This window comes from Micromesistius poutassou (genome assembly GCF_964030765.1).
Source record: "Micromesistius poutassou genome assembly, chromosome: 9".
In the NCBI taxonomy this organism is placed as follows: domain Eukaryota; kingdom Metazoa; phylum Chordata; class Actinopteri; order Gadiformes; family Gadidae; genus Micromesistius; species Micromesistius poutassou.
The window spans coordinates 25,101-40,000 of NC_140279.1; the positions used below are offsets into that span (position 1 = coordinate 25,101).

Below are 14,900 nucleotides of genomic sequence, written 5' to 3' on the forward strand. Positions count from 1 at the left end.
GCCTCACTGTCTCAGCGTGCTGTCCACTGCTGACACCCAGCATCACTTACAGGACACCTGGCACCCGGGACCCAGCCAGTCAGAAAACATGCTTTTTATTTCCTATGATTCACTAGATAATGTGTTAAGTGGTGAGTGTTTAAAAGCCAACGTATAGGAAATATGTTCTGTTATTTCATCACGCTTGGAACTCAATCTACTACCAACATTTCCCCCCCCCCCCCCCCCCCGCCAAAAAATATATATAATCTATTCTGTAAATGATATCATAAGAGAGAAAACATAAAAAAAAAGGATCTATATATCTATATCTATACTTTATGAGTCTCACGTTCCAACATGGTGTTCATGGTTTCCTCCTCCTCCTCCTCCTCGTCTTCCTCCTCCTCCCCCTCCTCCTCCCCCTCCTCCTCTCCCTCCTCCTCCTCATCCTCTTTCTCCTCCTCCTCCTCCCCCTCCCCCTCCTCCTCCTCCTCCCCGTCTTCCTCCTCCTCCTCCCCCTTCTCCTCCCCGTCCTCCTCCTCTTCCTCCCTCTCCTCCCCCCCCCCCTCCTCCCCCTCCTCCTCTTCCTCCTCCTACCCCTCCTCCTCCCCCTCCTCCTTGTCTTCCTCTCCCTCCTCCTCCTCCTCCTTCTCTTCCCCCTCCTCCTCCTCTTCCTCCTCCTTCTCCTCGTCTTTCTCCCCCTCCTCCTCCCCCTCCTCCTCCTCCTCCTCCTCCTCCTCCTCTTCCCCATCCTCTTCCTCCTCCTCCTCCTCTTCCTCCTCCTCCTCCCCCTCCCCCTCCTCTTCCTCCTCCTCCTCCTCCCCATCCCCCTCCTCCTCCTCCCCCTTCTCCTCCCCCTCCTCCTCCTCCTCCCCCTCCCCCTCCTCCTCCTCTCCCTCCTCTTCCTCCTCCCCCTCCCCCTCCTCCCCCTCCTCCTCCTCCTCCTCTTCCCCCTCCTCTTCCTCCTCCCCCTCCTCCCCCTCCCCCTCCTCCTCCTCCTCTTCCTCCCTCTCCTCCTCCTCCTCCTCCTCCTACCCCTCCTCCTCCTCCCCCTCCTCCTCGTCTTCCTCCCCCTCCTCGTCTTCCTCCTCCCCCTCCTCCTCCTCGTCTTCCTCCTCCTCCCCCTCCTCCCCCTCCTCCCCCTCCCCCTCCCCCTCCTCCTCTCCCTCCTCCTCCCCCTCCCCCTCCTCCCCCCCTCAGTCCCTCCCAGTATCCGGGCCCGTAGTGGTGACTCCCCGGTGGTGGTGAGTGTGCGTCTGGGCCAGGCGGTGACCCTGGAGTGTGAGTCCAGCGCCGTGCCCCCCCCCACCGTCACCTGGTACAAGAACGGCCGCGCGCTCGGAGACACGGCCCACCTGCAGCTCCTGGCCCGCGCCCAGAGGCTGCACATCAGAGAGGCCGAGGTGAGGGCGTCCTCCAGAGGGCGTGGTGTGTCGAGGTCAAGGTCAAAGTGTGTGTGGTGTGGAGGTTCCTCTGTGTGTGGTGTGGAGGTTCCTCTGTGTGGTGTGGAGGTTCCTCTGTGTGGTGGAGGTTCCTCTGTGTGGTGGAGGTTCCTCTGTGTGGTGGAGGTTCCTCTGTGTGGTGGAGGTTCCTCTGTGTGTGGAGGTTCCTCTGTGTGGTGTGGAGGTTCCTCTGTGTGGTGGAGGTTCCTCTGTGTGTGGTGGAGGTTCCTCTGTGTGGTGTGGAGGTTCCTCTGTGTGGTGGAGGTTCCTCTGTGTGGTGTGGAGGTTCCTCTGTGTGGTGTGGAGGTTCCTCTGTGTGTGGTGGAGGTTCCTCTGTGTGTGGTGGAGGTTCCTCTGTGGTGTGGAGGTTCCTCTGTGGTGTGGAGGTTCCTCTGTGTGGTGTGGAGGTTCCTCTGTGTGGTGGAGGTTCCTCTGTGTGGTGTGGAGGTTCCTCTGTGTGGTGTGGAGGTTCCTCTGTGTGTGGTGGAGGTTCCTCTGTGGTGGAGGTTCCTCTGTGGTGTGGAGGTTCCTCTGTGTGGTGTGGAGGTTCCTCTGTGTGGTGGAGGTTCCTCTGTGTGGTGTGGAGGTTCCTCTGTGGTGTGGAGGTTCCTCTGTGTGGTGGAGGTTCCTCTGTGTGTGGTGGAGGTTCCTCTGTGGTGTGGAGGTTCCTCTGTGGTGTGTGGATGTTCCTCTGTGTGGTGTGGAGGTTCCTCTGTGTGTGGTGTGGAGGTTCCTCTGTGTGGTGGAGGTTCCTCAGTGTGGTGTGGAGGTTCCTCTGTGGTGTGGAGGTTCCTCTGTGTGGTGGAGGTTCCTCTGTGTGGTGGAGGTTCCTCTGTGGTGTGGAGGTTCCTCTGTGGTGTGGAGGTTCCTCTGTGGTGTGGAGGTTCCTCTGTGTGTGGTGTGGAGGTTCCTCTGTGTGGTGTGGAGGTTCCTCTGTGGTGTGGAGGTTCCTCTGTGTGTGGTGTGGAGGTTCCTCTGTGTGGTGTGGAGGTTCCTCTGTGTGGTGTGGAGGTTCCTCTGTGTGTGGTGTGGAGGTTCCTCTGTGTGTGGTGTGGAGGTTCCTCTGTGTGGTGGAGGTTCCTCTGTGTGGTGTGGAGGTTCCTCTGTGTGGTGTGGAGGTTCCTCTGTGTGGTGTGGAGGTTCCTCTGTGTGTGGTGTGGAGGTTCCTCTGTGGTGTGGAGGTTCCTCTGTGTGGTGGAGGTTCCTCTGTGTGGTGTGGAGGTTCCTCTGTGGTGTGGAGGTTCCTCTGTGTGTGGTGTGGAGGTTCCTCTGTGTGTGGTGTGGAGGTTCCTCTGTGGTGTGGAGGTTCCTCTGTGTGTGGTGTGGAGGTTCCTCTGTGTGGTGTGGAGGTTCCTCAGTGTGGTGTGGAGGTTCCTCTGTGTGGTGTGGAGGTTCCTCTGTGTGGTGTGGAGGTTCCTCTGTGTGGTGGAGGTTCCTCTGTGTGGTGTGGAGGTTCCTCTGTGTGGTGGAGGTTCCTCTGTGGTGTGGAGGTTCCTCTGTGGTGTGGAGGTTCCTCTGTGTGGTGGAGGTTCCTCTGTGGTGTGGAGGTTCCTCTGTGTGGTGGAGGTTCCTCTGTGTGGTGGAGGTTCCTCTGTGTGGTGTGGAGGTTCCTCTGTGGTGTGGAGGTTCCTCTGTGTGGTGGAGGTTCCTCTGTGTGGGGTGGAGGTTCCTGTGTGTGGTGGAGGTTCCTTTGAGGTTCCTATTTAAAAAATTGTTATTAGATTTTGGGGATCAATAAAATACCCACTACTAGTAATATTACTACTGCTACTACATCAACTACTACTAGTACAAATTAGTATTTTATATATTTTTCGTTAACAGGGACCATGTATAGAACAGGTTCTATACCAGGGTTAGCTAAACAGCTAATTTGCACCTGTGGTCTGTATAATTATATGTATAATATAATTATATAATAATTGAATCGTATGACGTGTAAAAGTATAATCCCACTCGCCTCTACCCTGTATGTATTAACACACTGTGTATGTATCAACACACTGTGCCCGTTGCAGGTGTCTGATACCGGACAATATGTGTGCAAAGCCTCCAACGTCGCCGGGCAGGTGGACAAGAACTTCCACCTCAACGTCTACAGTGAGTGTGCACCTCGACGCTCATCAGACCTCAACAAACCTCTTCTTGACTTTCACATCGATGAGGTAAAGTACTTCTGACGTCTCTTTCTGTGTGTTTCTCTTCACCATCCCCCCCCCCCCCCCCCGCCCCCTCTTGGTTCCCAGTACCTCCCAGTATAGACGGCCCTCCAGAGGAACGCGTGGTGGAAACCATCTCCAACCCGGTGACGCTGGCCTGCGACGCCAGCGGGATCCCGCCCCCGAGCCTCACCTGGCTGAAGGACGGCCGCGCCCTCGGTGCGTCTCCGCGCCGCCGCGTGAATCACAAACGACCCAAAGAAGGAATGACTTGAGTTTGTGTCCACTGTTGTGACTTGAGTTTGTGTCCACCAATCATGTTGCTGGAGGCGGGGGATCTGCCGCCTGATTGGCGGCAGATCCCCCGCCTCCAGCAACATGATTGGTCAAAAGAAAGAAAGTGAAACGCCACGTTCACACCTATTTGCGCTTGTCCTGCCATCAGACGTTCGATTATTGATCTAAAATCTAATTTGTGACGGTGCGTTCCAGGCAACCCGTAACTCGTGATTTCACGACGTCATACTCACGACTCACGACTTGTTAGCGTTCCAGGCAAGTCACGACTAACAAACAAACAAACAAACAAACAAACCTGCGGCTCTGTATTGATGGTGTCCGCGCCAGCAAGCCAGATCTGCTCGCACAGGTGCAGTGACTGTTATGGAAACCTCACTTCACTTAACACGAGCAGAGCGCGCAGCATTTGTGTTTTTGTGCGAAACTTTTTATCGCCAAAGGAGCCGACGGGGGAAGCCATTGTTGTTTATGTTCGTGACGTCAAAAAAACGAACTGGGAGTACGTCGATCAGACACCAGTTCACGGCTCGTGAGTTACGGGTTTGACTGCCGTTCCAGAGGCACTTTCACGGGTAGAAGGTCGTGAAATCACGAGTTACGGGTTGCCTGGAACGCACCACTAGACTAGGGTTGCAAGAACGTACCATGCCGATATCAAAACAAAATAAACCGGTCGGGGATTTGAAAATGACAACAATAACCCAGCAGCTGTACGGTCTACTGCCCTGGTCCGACCCCGGTGAGCCTAACCGTGAGTCCGTCTGTTCCCAGAGACCTCCGAGTCCCTGGAGACGCACATCCTGGGGGGGGGCAGCCGGCTGCAGCTGGCCCGCCCCCAGCCGGCCGACGGCGGCGCCTACACCTGCGTGGCGTCCAACATCGAGGGCGAGGCGCGCAAGACCTACCAGCTGCTCGTACACGGTAGGCCCCCCCCCCCCCCCCCCCAGCCGGCAGCAGCAGCAGCTCTGCGCTGCGCTCCTCTTTGTTCATTCGTCTCGTTTCTTACAGTCGTGTCGTGTTGGCGTTTCTCTCCACGTTAGTCAAGGCTTCTACAGACTAGGCCTAAGGCAATAAAACAATAAATGATCGTATCGTGATAGACCTTTGATCAATATCAATATAAAACATGTTCAATATATATATCGATAAGAGACTGGACCACTGAATCTAGCAGCTGGGTTTGTTACACAAACACTGTTCCTTACTTATTTACGATAGTTGAGTGTTTTTCATTGTTGTGTCGGCATTGGAGTATTGATCAATGAAGAACAGTGGAAGGTCGTATTAAGTGTTAAACACAAGTGGTTAAATCCATCATGGTGATTCATAGTCTTTTTAGGTCATTGAAATTATCAATAGTTATCGATATCGATCAATATGATCAAGTTATATCGTGATATGTCTTTCAGCCATATCGCCCAGGCCTACTACAGACCTTACAGTCGTTAACCTTTTTATTAGTGCACTCTCCTTCCCGTTGTGTTTTGTGCACGATGTGCTGATGCCTGTGATCAGATATTCATCATTATTATCATCAGTAGTCTCATACAGTTCGTAGCTCCGAGGCTCAGAACCCATCCGCCCTCATGTACCAATAACCAGTATCCCCCCCCCCCCCCCCCCCCCCCCCCTTGGCCTCCCAGTTCCTCCCAGTATCTCGGGCTCTGAGGTGCCCAGCGACGTGGGGGTCCTGCTAAACCAGAGCGTCCAGCTGCTGTGCCGGGCGGAGGGGACCCCACCGCCCGCCGTCCAGTGGCTGAAGGACGGGGAGCGTCTCAATGGGACGGGGGGGGGCCGGCGGCGCCGACGGCCTCAGGTCAGTGGGACCGCAGGGGGGCTGAGAGGAGAGGAGGGGGAACGACGTGTCCCCAGCATCACTGGGCTCCACAGAGGGGGGGGGGGGAGGGGGGGGGGGTAGGGTTTAGTGGGATTGTGAGTCCTGGCGGCTATGCCGTGAGTGAAACTAAGGCCGTTTCTCAATACCGAGTACGCAAACTACGGACTCGCGGACTTGCGAGTGCGTACTTGGCAAGTCCGGACTTCCAAGTACAGACTTCCGAGGACGCGAGGACGCACCTACAATTGGAACAGCAGCGGACTCGATGACGTCACCACCTCAGCTCTGTTAACTGCTTTACGGCCTCATGTAGGCATACTGAACAATATAAACTAATTATATAAACTAAACCCCAGCCTCTTTAATTTTAAAATAGTATGTTAATATTTTGAATGAACAGGCCTACATTTTTGTTATATATGTAAAATGTTCCTATATATGGCCTACTATTATAGCTTACATACTAATATTTTAAAACATGGGAATGCGAAATGCATCCTGGGATATTTAACGGTCCCAAGTCCACACGAGTCACCTCCGATGCGTCCTCGGTGGAACGGCCGGTTTAAGAACGCATCGAGAACACACGCGGGTTTTTACGACTGTACTTGACTTGATGCGTACCTTGAATTGGTAACAGTACAGTACTTGGGCTACGACTGACGACGTTTCACCAGAACGCAAGTACACAAGTACACAAGTACAGACGAGAACGCGAATTGAGAAACGTCTTAACTGGGTAATCCCTCCAAGGAGGCGGGCCCTATTGGACGCTGTGCTCTGCCATTGGCCGTGTGATGTGAACCCGTCGTGTCGTGCGATCCCCCTTTGCTGTGCAGCAGCAGCAGCGCGGACGGCAGCGTGCTCACCCTGTCCGCAGCGCAGCCCTCCGACAGCGCCAAGTACACCTGCGTGGCCACCAACAGCGCCGGGGAGGACGACCGCCATCTTCAACCTCAACGTGTTCGGTGGGTGACAACCCCCCCCTGCCCCCGCCCCCCCCCGCCCACACAGGGACCAGAGCTCACCCTGTCTGGCTGACCCCCCCACCCCCCCCAGGGACCAGAGCTCACCCGTCTGGCTGACCCCCCCCCCCCCCCCGCCCCCCCACAGGGACCAGAGCTCACCCCGTCTGGCTGACCCCCCCCGCCCCCCCCAGGGACCAGAGCTCACCCCGTCTGGCTGACCCCCCCCCCCCCCCCCCCCCCCGCCCCCCCCAGGGACCAGAGCTCACCCCGTCTGGCTGACCCCCCCCGCCCCCCCCAGGGACCAGAGCTCACCCCAGTCTGGCTGACCCCCCCCCCCCCCCCCCTCCTCATCCCTCTGTGTGTGTGTTTCAGTGCCCCCGGCGATCGAGGGGGCCAGCGAGCGGGCCGAGGAGCGCACGGCCGTCCTGGACGGCGCGGTGACCCTGGAGTGCGTGGCCACCGGCTCGCCGCCACCGCGGATCAACTGGCTGAGGAACGGCCTCCCGCTGCCCGTCTCCGCCCACGTCCGGCTGCTCTCGGCCGGCCAGGCCCTCCGGTAGGTCAGGGGTCAGAGGTCAGGGGGTCAGGGGGTCGACAGAGGAACAGGCACTCCCACCCACGCCTTAAGGTTTAACCCCTGGTACTTAAGGGGGCTGTGAAGCCCTTAGAGACCGCTGCTGTGATTAAGGGCTGTGCAAATGAAATGCACTTGAATTGGCTTGAAGGTTATTATTGTTTCTGCATGAATGCATTAATCGAATGCTAGATTATTTTGATATATCAACAAGAATATGTTCTGTTGGTGCTAGGGTTGCTGTGTTGTGCCTTCATTAACGTTGTGCGGTTGTGATGAGGTTCCCCACCCTGGAGGCCAGAGGACAGAGCGACGGTTCTTGTCTGAACCTCGTCTACCGTTCTGTTCCCGTCAGGATCACTCGGGCCCAGGTGTCTGACGGGGGCTCCTACACCTGCGTGGCCTCCAACAGAGCGGGGGTGGAGAACAGACACTACAACCTGCAGGTTCACGGTGAGTGTCCGTGGAGGACCATGTGTGGACCATGTGTGGACCATGGGAGAGGGAGGGACAAAATGTCGCTTCATGTTTGCATCATAAAGATAAAGATGAACGGAACAAACAACGCTCACTCGCTCCTAAATGAAGCAGCTCCGTTGTGGACCTGAAGAACGTTATTCCGCGTCCGTCCCGACACAGCCCAGTGTTTGTAGAACAATGCGTCCTCATCTTCTCCATTCAGACGTGTCGAGTTAATACGGCTTCATGATTTGATGGATGAAAATGAGAGTACCTTAACTTGTCCCCCCCCCGCCGCCCTCAGTGCCCCCCAGCCTGGACCGGGCCGGGACCACGGAGGACGTGACGGTGGTGAGGGGGAACCCGGCCTCCCTGGTGTGCGTCCCGGGCGGGACCCCCAGCCCCGCCCTGTCCTGGCTGAGGGACGGCCTGGCGCTGGACGACTCCGACTCGGAGCTCCGCCTCCTCCACCTCAACACCACGCTGCAGCTGGCCCGCGCCGCGCCCAACCACACCGCCCGCTACACCTGCCTGGCCCAGAGCGCCGCCGGGCAGGCCAGCCGCCACTTCAACCTCAGAGTGCTGGGTGGGTGCAGGGTCAACCCACACTGTACCCCCACACTGTACCCCCACACTGTACCCCCACACTGTACCCCCACACTGGACCCCCACACTCACAGCGTCCACCCCCACTGTACCCCCACACTGGAGGGCCACAGAGTCCACCCCCACTGTACCCCCACACTGTACCCACACTCACAGAGTCCACCCCCACTGTACCCCCACTCACAGAGCCACAGGTCCACCCCCACTGTACCCCCCCACTGTACCCCCACACTGCAGATCTCTGCACTACAGCAAAGCGCAATTTAACTTCCAGTCTATCAAGCGGCATGTTGTCGATGTTAAGATGTTGGCTTGTCTGTTCTTTTCTGTTGTGTCGTACTCTGTGTGTGTGTGTGTGTGTGTGTTATCAGAGCACTGTGCCCAAGACACATTCCCCCACGGGGGGACGATAAAGTTGAACCTTGAACCTCGACCTCATCGGAGCCCAGAGCAAAGGACATCGATATAGTGCTTCCATTTGAGGCTTCAGTTTTGATTGGAGTGTTTGAATGTGTAGCAGAGCTACGATTGGTTGAGGATGGGAGTTGCTAGACGGCCATTGAGTGACAAGTGGCTGTTGTTGAGTTTAAACAGGGGTGTCCAACCTACGGCCCGCGGGCCTAATCCGGCCCGGAGTGTCATTTAATCCGGCCCGGCAGATAATATCTAATGTCTATCAGAACTGGCCCGCCGGCATATCGCATTTCAGCGGTGACGCGTTGACGCGCGTCTCGGCGTGGTAACCCTGGCGCGTCAACTCCGGCAGCCCGTAATCCCGTACCTTCCCCCCCCCCCCCCCCATAATCCCTGTACCCACCCCACTGGCCCACTGTACTAACGTGCGTAACAACGTGTGTCCTCAGAGCCGCCCAGCATCAACGGCTCGGGGGGGGCCCCGGCGGAGGTGTCGGTGGTGGTGGACCGCGCCCTGGAGCTGCACTGCCAGGCGTGGGGCGTGCCCGCCCCCTCCCTCACCTGGCTGAAGGACGGACGCCCGCTGCCGCAGACGGACGGCGTGCGCCTCCTGCGGGGAGGGGAGGGGCTCCGCGTGGCCTCGGCGCAGGTCAGCACGGGCCCCCTGCTGGCCCCTCAGAGGAGGGGACCACATCTTATTATTGTTATAATTATTGATTTATTATTGATACCAGGGCCGCCTTGAGATCATCTGTTGTTGCTTCTTCTCCCTCCCTCTCTCTCCTCACATCGTCTCCCCCCCCCCCCCCCCCCCCCCCCCCCCCCTCCAGGTAGCGGACACGGGGAGGTACACCTGTCTGGCTAGCAGTCCGGCCGGAGACGACGACAAGCAGTTCCTGGTCAGAGTGCATGGTGGGTAATGTAGTCAGTAAGGGCATGCGCCGGCTGGCGTTGTACTGGTGACGGTGGGTTCACTGGGCGTGGCCCCCGGGTGTGACCCTGGTGGTGTGTGTTCCCCTGCAGTCCCTCCTAACATCGCGGGGGAGGGCGCCCCCCAGGACGTCTCCGTGCTGCGGGGCAGGCAGGTGACGCTGGAGTGCAGGTCGGACGCCGTCCCCCCGCCCACGCTCACCTGGCTCAAAGACGGGACCCCCCTCCAGGTAAGACCCCCCCCCCCCAGGAGAGATAAGACCCCCCCCCAGGAGAGCAGACTGGGAGCAGTGGGAGGCGGTCCTGAGGCTGTGCTCCTCCTCCTCTCTCTCTCAGGCGTCGGCCCGTGTGCGTCTCCTCTCGCGGAGCCGCTACCTGCAGATCAACACGGCGGAGCTGGGAGACCACGCCCACTACACCTGCATAGCAACCAACGTCGCCGGGGAGACCGCCCGACAGTTCAACCTCACCGTCTATGGTACGCTAACCAGCTAACCAGAAACTAACCATCAGCAAACCATCAACTAACCAGCAACTTGCCAACAATTAACCAGCTACTAACCAGAAACTAACCAACAACTAACCATCAACAAACCATCAGCAAACCATCAACTAACCAGCAGCTAACCAGCTACTAACCATCAGCAAACCATCAACTAACCATCAACTAACCATCAACTAGCCATCAACAATGCAACTCATCTCCCCATCCAACAGCTCCACTTGTAGAGGGGCTTCAACAGGTTTAGTGTTCTCAGGGTAGGCGTTTGATTGCCTACTAAGTCCTGCTATGTTTTATTAATTACCACTCGATGAGGGTAATTATCTGATGCTTCTCCCCGTGGGAAAATCAAGAACATTAAATAATGAATATTGAATTGAGCTCACAGTATTGTCCTAGTGTGGAGGAGAGCATCCACCGAAGGTAAATAAGTACAATACAGCTCTATAGAGCTGTATAGAGCTATTACTATGGGAACCCAACACTTTGTTCCCCTGGGGCGGAACTCGACTTGGGGCGGCATTAGCTCAGGAGGCGGAGCGGGTCGGCTGGTAACCGCAAGGTCGCTGGTTGGATCCCCGGCTCCTCCTAGCGGAGTGTGGAGGTGTCCCCTGAGCGAGACGCCCTCACCCTGACTGCTCCCGACCCCGCTGGCTGTCGCCCTGCGTGGCTGACTCCGCCGTCGGTGTGTGGATGTGTGCATGAATGAATGAATGGGTGAATGTCAGCCAACACTGTAAAGCGCTTTGGATAAATGAGGACCGTTTACCATTCACCCCTGTGAACATACGCCCATGTGTCTCTGCTCCCAGTGGCCCCCAGCATCCAGCCGGGCCCCCAGAGCGTGGCGGTGCGCCTGGCCCAGCCGGCCGTGCTGGGGTGTGTGGTGGACGGCGTGCCCCCCCCACGCGTCACCTGGAGGAAACACGGCGCTGTTCTGGCGGGAAACCATCCCAGGTAGAGCGGGTCCTTGGGAGTGTGAAGGCGTCTCTCTCTCTCTCTCTGTGGGGGTCTGTGTGGTGTGGCCGGGTCGTCACGTTGTGGCCCCCCTGGTGGTGCTCTGTGGTGTTGTGCCCCCCCTGGTGGTGCTCTGTGGTGTTGTGCCCCCCCTGGTGGTACTCTGTGGTGTTGTGCCCCCCCTGGTGGTACTCTGTGGTGTTGTGCCCCCCCTGGTGGTGCTCTGTGGTGTTGTGTGGTCACGTTGTGGCCCCCCCTGGTGTACTCTGTGGTGTTGTGCCCCCCCTGGTGGTACTCTGTGGTGTTGTGTCGTCACGTTGTGGCCCCCCCTGGTGGTACTCTGTGGTGTTGTGTCGTCACGTTGTGGCCCCCCCTGGTGGTGCTCTGTGGTGTTGTGTCGTCACGTTGTGGCCCCCCCTGGTGGTGCTCTGTGGTGTTGTGTCGTCACGTTGTGGCCCCCCCTGGTGGTACTCTGTGGTGTTGTGTCGTCACGTTGTGGCTCCCCCTGGTGGTACTCTGTGGTGCTGACCCCCTCTGCGCCCGGCCTCTAGGTACAACGTGACGGAGGACGGCTCCCTGCTGCTCCACGCGGCCCAGGTGACGGACACGGGCCGCTACCTGTGCATGGCCACCAACCCGGCCGGCACCCAGCAGAGGAGGGTGGACCTGCAGGTGTACGGTGAGGACAGGACAACAACAACAACAACAACAACAACAAGCACACAGGAGCTTCTCTCTGTCTGAGTCTCTGAACGCTCTTCCTGTGGGGGGGTTGTGTCCCTCAGTGCCGCCCTCGGTGGCCGGCGCCCCCAGTGACCTGACGGTGACGGTGAACGTCCAGACCACGCTGGCCTGTGAGGCCACGGGCATCCCCAAGCCCAGCGTGAGCTGGACCAAGAACGGCGCGCCCTCCACACGGACCAGAACCAGAACACGTACCGGTAGGGCCCGCGCCCTCCCTCCTGTCCCCTCCTGGTCCTCTGGTCTTCAGTCTTTAGTGAGACGTCTTTAGTCTTTAGTGAGACGTCTTTAGTCTTTAGTGAGACGTCTTTAGTGAGACGTCTTTAGTGAGACGTCTTCAGTCTTTAGTGAGACGTCTTTAGTCTTTAGTGAGACGTCTTTAGTCTTTAGTGAGACGTCTTTAGTCTTTAGTGAGACGTCTTTAGTCTTTAGTGAGACGTCTTTAGTGAGACGTCTTTAGTGAGACGTCTTCAGTCTTTAGTGAGACGTCTTTAGTCTTTAGTGAGACGTCTTTAGTCTTTAGTGAGACGTCTTTAGTCTTTAGTGAGACGTCTTTAGTGAGACGTCTTCAGTCTTTAGTGAGACGTCTTTAGTCTTTAGTGAGACGTCTTTAGTCTTTAGTGAGACGTCTTTAGTCTTTAGTGAGACGTCTTTAGTGAGATGTCTTTAGTGAGACGTCTTTAGTCTTTAGTGAGACGTCTTTAGTGAGACGTCTTTAGTCTTTAGTGAGACGTCTTTAGTGAGACGTCTTTAGTGAGACGTCTTCAGTCTTTAGTGAGACGTCTTTAGTCTTTAGTGAGACGTCTTTAGTCTTTAGTGAGACGTCTTTAGTCTTTAGTGAGACGTCTTTAGTCTTTAGTGAGACGTCTTTAGTGAGACGTCTTCAGTCTTTAGTGAGACGTCTTTAGTCTTTAGTGAGACGTCTTTAGTCTTTAGTGAGACGTCTTTAGTCTTTAGTGAGACGTCTTTAGTGAGACGTCTTTAGTGAGACGTCTTCAGTCTTTAGTGAGACGTCTTTAGTCTTTAGTGAGACGTCTTTAGTCTTTAGTGAGACGTCTTTAGTCTTTAGTGAGACGTCTTTAGTGAGACGTCTTCAGTCTTTAGTGAGACGTCTTTAGTCTTTAGTGAGACGTCTTTAGTCTTTAGTGAGACGTCTTTAGTGAGATGTCTTTAGTGAGACGTCTTTAGTCTTTAGTGAGACGTCTTTAGTGAGACGTCTTTAGTCTTTAGTGAGACGTCTTTAGTGAGACGTCTTTAGTCTTTAGTGAGACGAGGGCTTTAGTGAGACGTCTTCAGTCTTTAGTGAGACGTCTTTAGTCTTTAGTGAGACGAGGGCTTTAGTGAGACGTCTTTAGTGAGACGAGAGCTTTAGTGAGACGTCTTTAGTGAGACGTCTTTAGTGAGACGTCTTTAGTCTTTAGTGAGACGAGGGCTTTAGTCTGTTAACGTTTTGTGAAGCGGATTAATTAAACGGGGTAGTGGCTAGCGACGTTATCATTTTGTTGGAGCGTTATAAAGAGAAACGTTGTTTATGGAGCGTTGTTCTCTTCTGCCGTCACCAGGCTGCTGTCTTCTGGCTCCCTGGTCGTCATGGCGCCCACCGTGGAGGACACGGCCACGTACGAGTGTCTGGTTTCCAACGAGGCCGGAGAGGACTCCCGCACCGTCAACCTCACCGTCCAAGGTCAGACACCAGACGGAGGTCAAAGAGCAGCAGTCACTGTTTATGTTCAGACAGCATCACATGACCCCTGTATAGAGGCAACCATGTTAACTCACCAATCTTCCTGCCCCCGTGTGTGTGTGTGTGTGTGTGTGTGTGTGTGTGTGTGTGTGTGTGTGTGTGTGTGTGTGTGTGTGTGTGTGTGTGTGTGTGTGTGTGTGTGTGTGTGTGTGTGTGTGTGTGTGTGTGTGCCGTGTTGTAACTGGCCTGTGTGTATGTGTGCGTGCGCGTGTGTGTGTGTGTGTGTGTGTGTGTGTGTGTGTGTGTGTGTGTGTGTGTGTGTGTGTGTGTGTGTGTGTGTGTGTGTGTGTGTGTGTGTGTGTGTGTGTGTGTGTGCCGTGTTGTAACTGGCCTGTGTGTGTGGTGGTTGTGTGTGTGCGTGTGCGTGTGTGTGTGCTGTGTTGTAACTGGCCTGTGTGTGCGTGTGTGTGTGTGTGTGCGTGCGTGTGTGTGCCGTGTTGTACCTGGCCCGTGTGTGTGGTGGTTGTCTGTGTGGTTGTGTGCGTGTGTGTGCCGTGTTGTAACTGGCCTGTGTGTGTGTGCATGTGTGTGTCTGTGTGTGTTCGTGTGTGTGTGCCGTGTTGTAACTGGCCTGTGTGTGTGTGCGTGTGTGTGTCTCTGTGTGCCGTGGTGTACCTGGCCCGTGTGTGTGTGCGTGTGCGTGTGTGTGCCGTGGTGTACCTGGCCTGTGTGTGTGTGTACGTGTGTGTGTCTGTGTGTGTTCGTCGGCCGTGGTGTACCTGGCCCGTGCCCCCAGTGCCCCCCTCCGTGGCGGACGAGCCCACGGAGCTGGTGGTGACCCGCCTGCTGCCGGTGGTCCTGGGCTGCTCTGCGTCCGGAGTCCCTCAGCCCGCCGTCTCCTGGAGCAAAGACGGAGTGACGCTGTCCAATCAGGGGCCGGATTACAGCGTCCTGCCGTCAGGTCAGAACTGGTATTAACTCACTGCTCAACAGTAAACAACAGTTCAGAGTTCAGAGGTCAGAGCCGAGAGAGCAGAAAACGCGGAGGGGGGAGCAACGCTGTTGAAGTTAAACCAAAAAAATAAATATCCCCTCTCCCTCGGCCCTCCCGCCCTCCCACATCCCTCCCCCACTGAGAAGTGGTGCGTCTCACACGCCAGTGATTGACAGGCAAGCTGGAGTCCCCAAACCAATCAGGGAAGAGACGCCCTGATTGGTCAGTCAATGAGCAGGAAAGAATCTGAAATCTAAATTGGCTCGCAGAGGCAAGCGTATTGACCCCTCACTAACAGCTGACAGCAGGTTACCGTAATTCTTACAAATGACACTTAAAAGGTTGTATATA

General features: G+C 56.2%; 1 protein-coding gene across 1 annotated transcript in view; it reads left to right on the forward strand.

The window, feature by feature from the left end:
• The window catches only part of LOC311353563 (hemicentin-1-like), a gene marked incomplete at both ends in the record, with an annotated part of 57,546 nt that overhangs the window by 23,375 nt on the left and 19,271 nt on the right, over positions 1-14,900 (forward strand). The window contains 20 exon segments of the mRNA XM_084473482.1: positions 1,183-1,385; positions 3,443-3,524; positions 3,671-3,802; positions 4,655-4,804; positions 5,527-5,683; positions 6,566-6,665; positions 6,667-6,688; positions 7,061-7,244; positions 7,618-7,715; positions 8,026-8,307; positions 9,191-9,390; positions 9,572-9,653; positions 9,765-9,901; positions 10,008-10,149; positions 10,986-11,130; positions 11,682-11,809; positions 11,916-12,032; positions 12,035-12,071; positions 13,434-13,555; positions 14,352-14,516. Of these exon segments, the coding sequence (XP_084329608.1) occupies positions 1,183-1,385; positions 3,443-3,524; positions 3,671-3,802; positions 4,655-4,804; positions 5,527-5,683; positions 6,566-6,665; positions 6,667-6,688; positions 7,061-7,244; positions 7,618-7,715; positions 8,026-8,307; positions 9,191-9,390; positions 9,572-9,653; positions 9,765-9,901; positions 10,008-10,149; positions 10,986-11,130; positions 11,682-11,809; positions 11,916-12,032; positions 12,035-12,071; positions 13,434-13,555; positions 14,352-14,516 (2,685 nt within the window).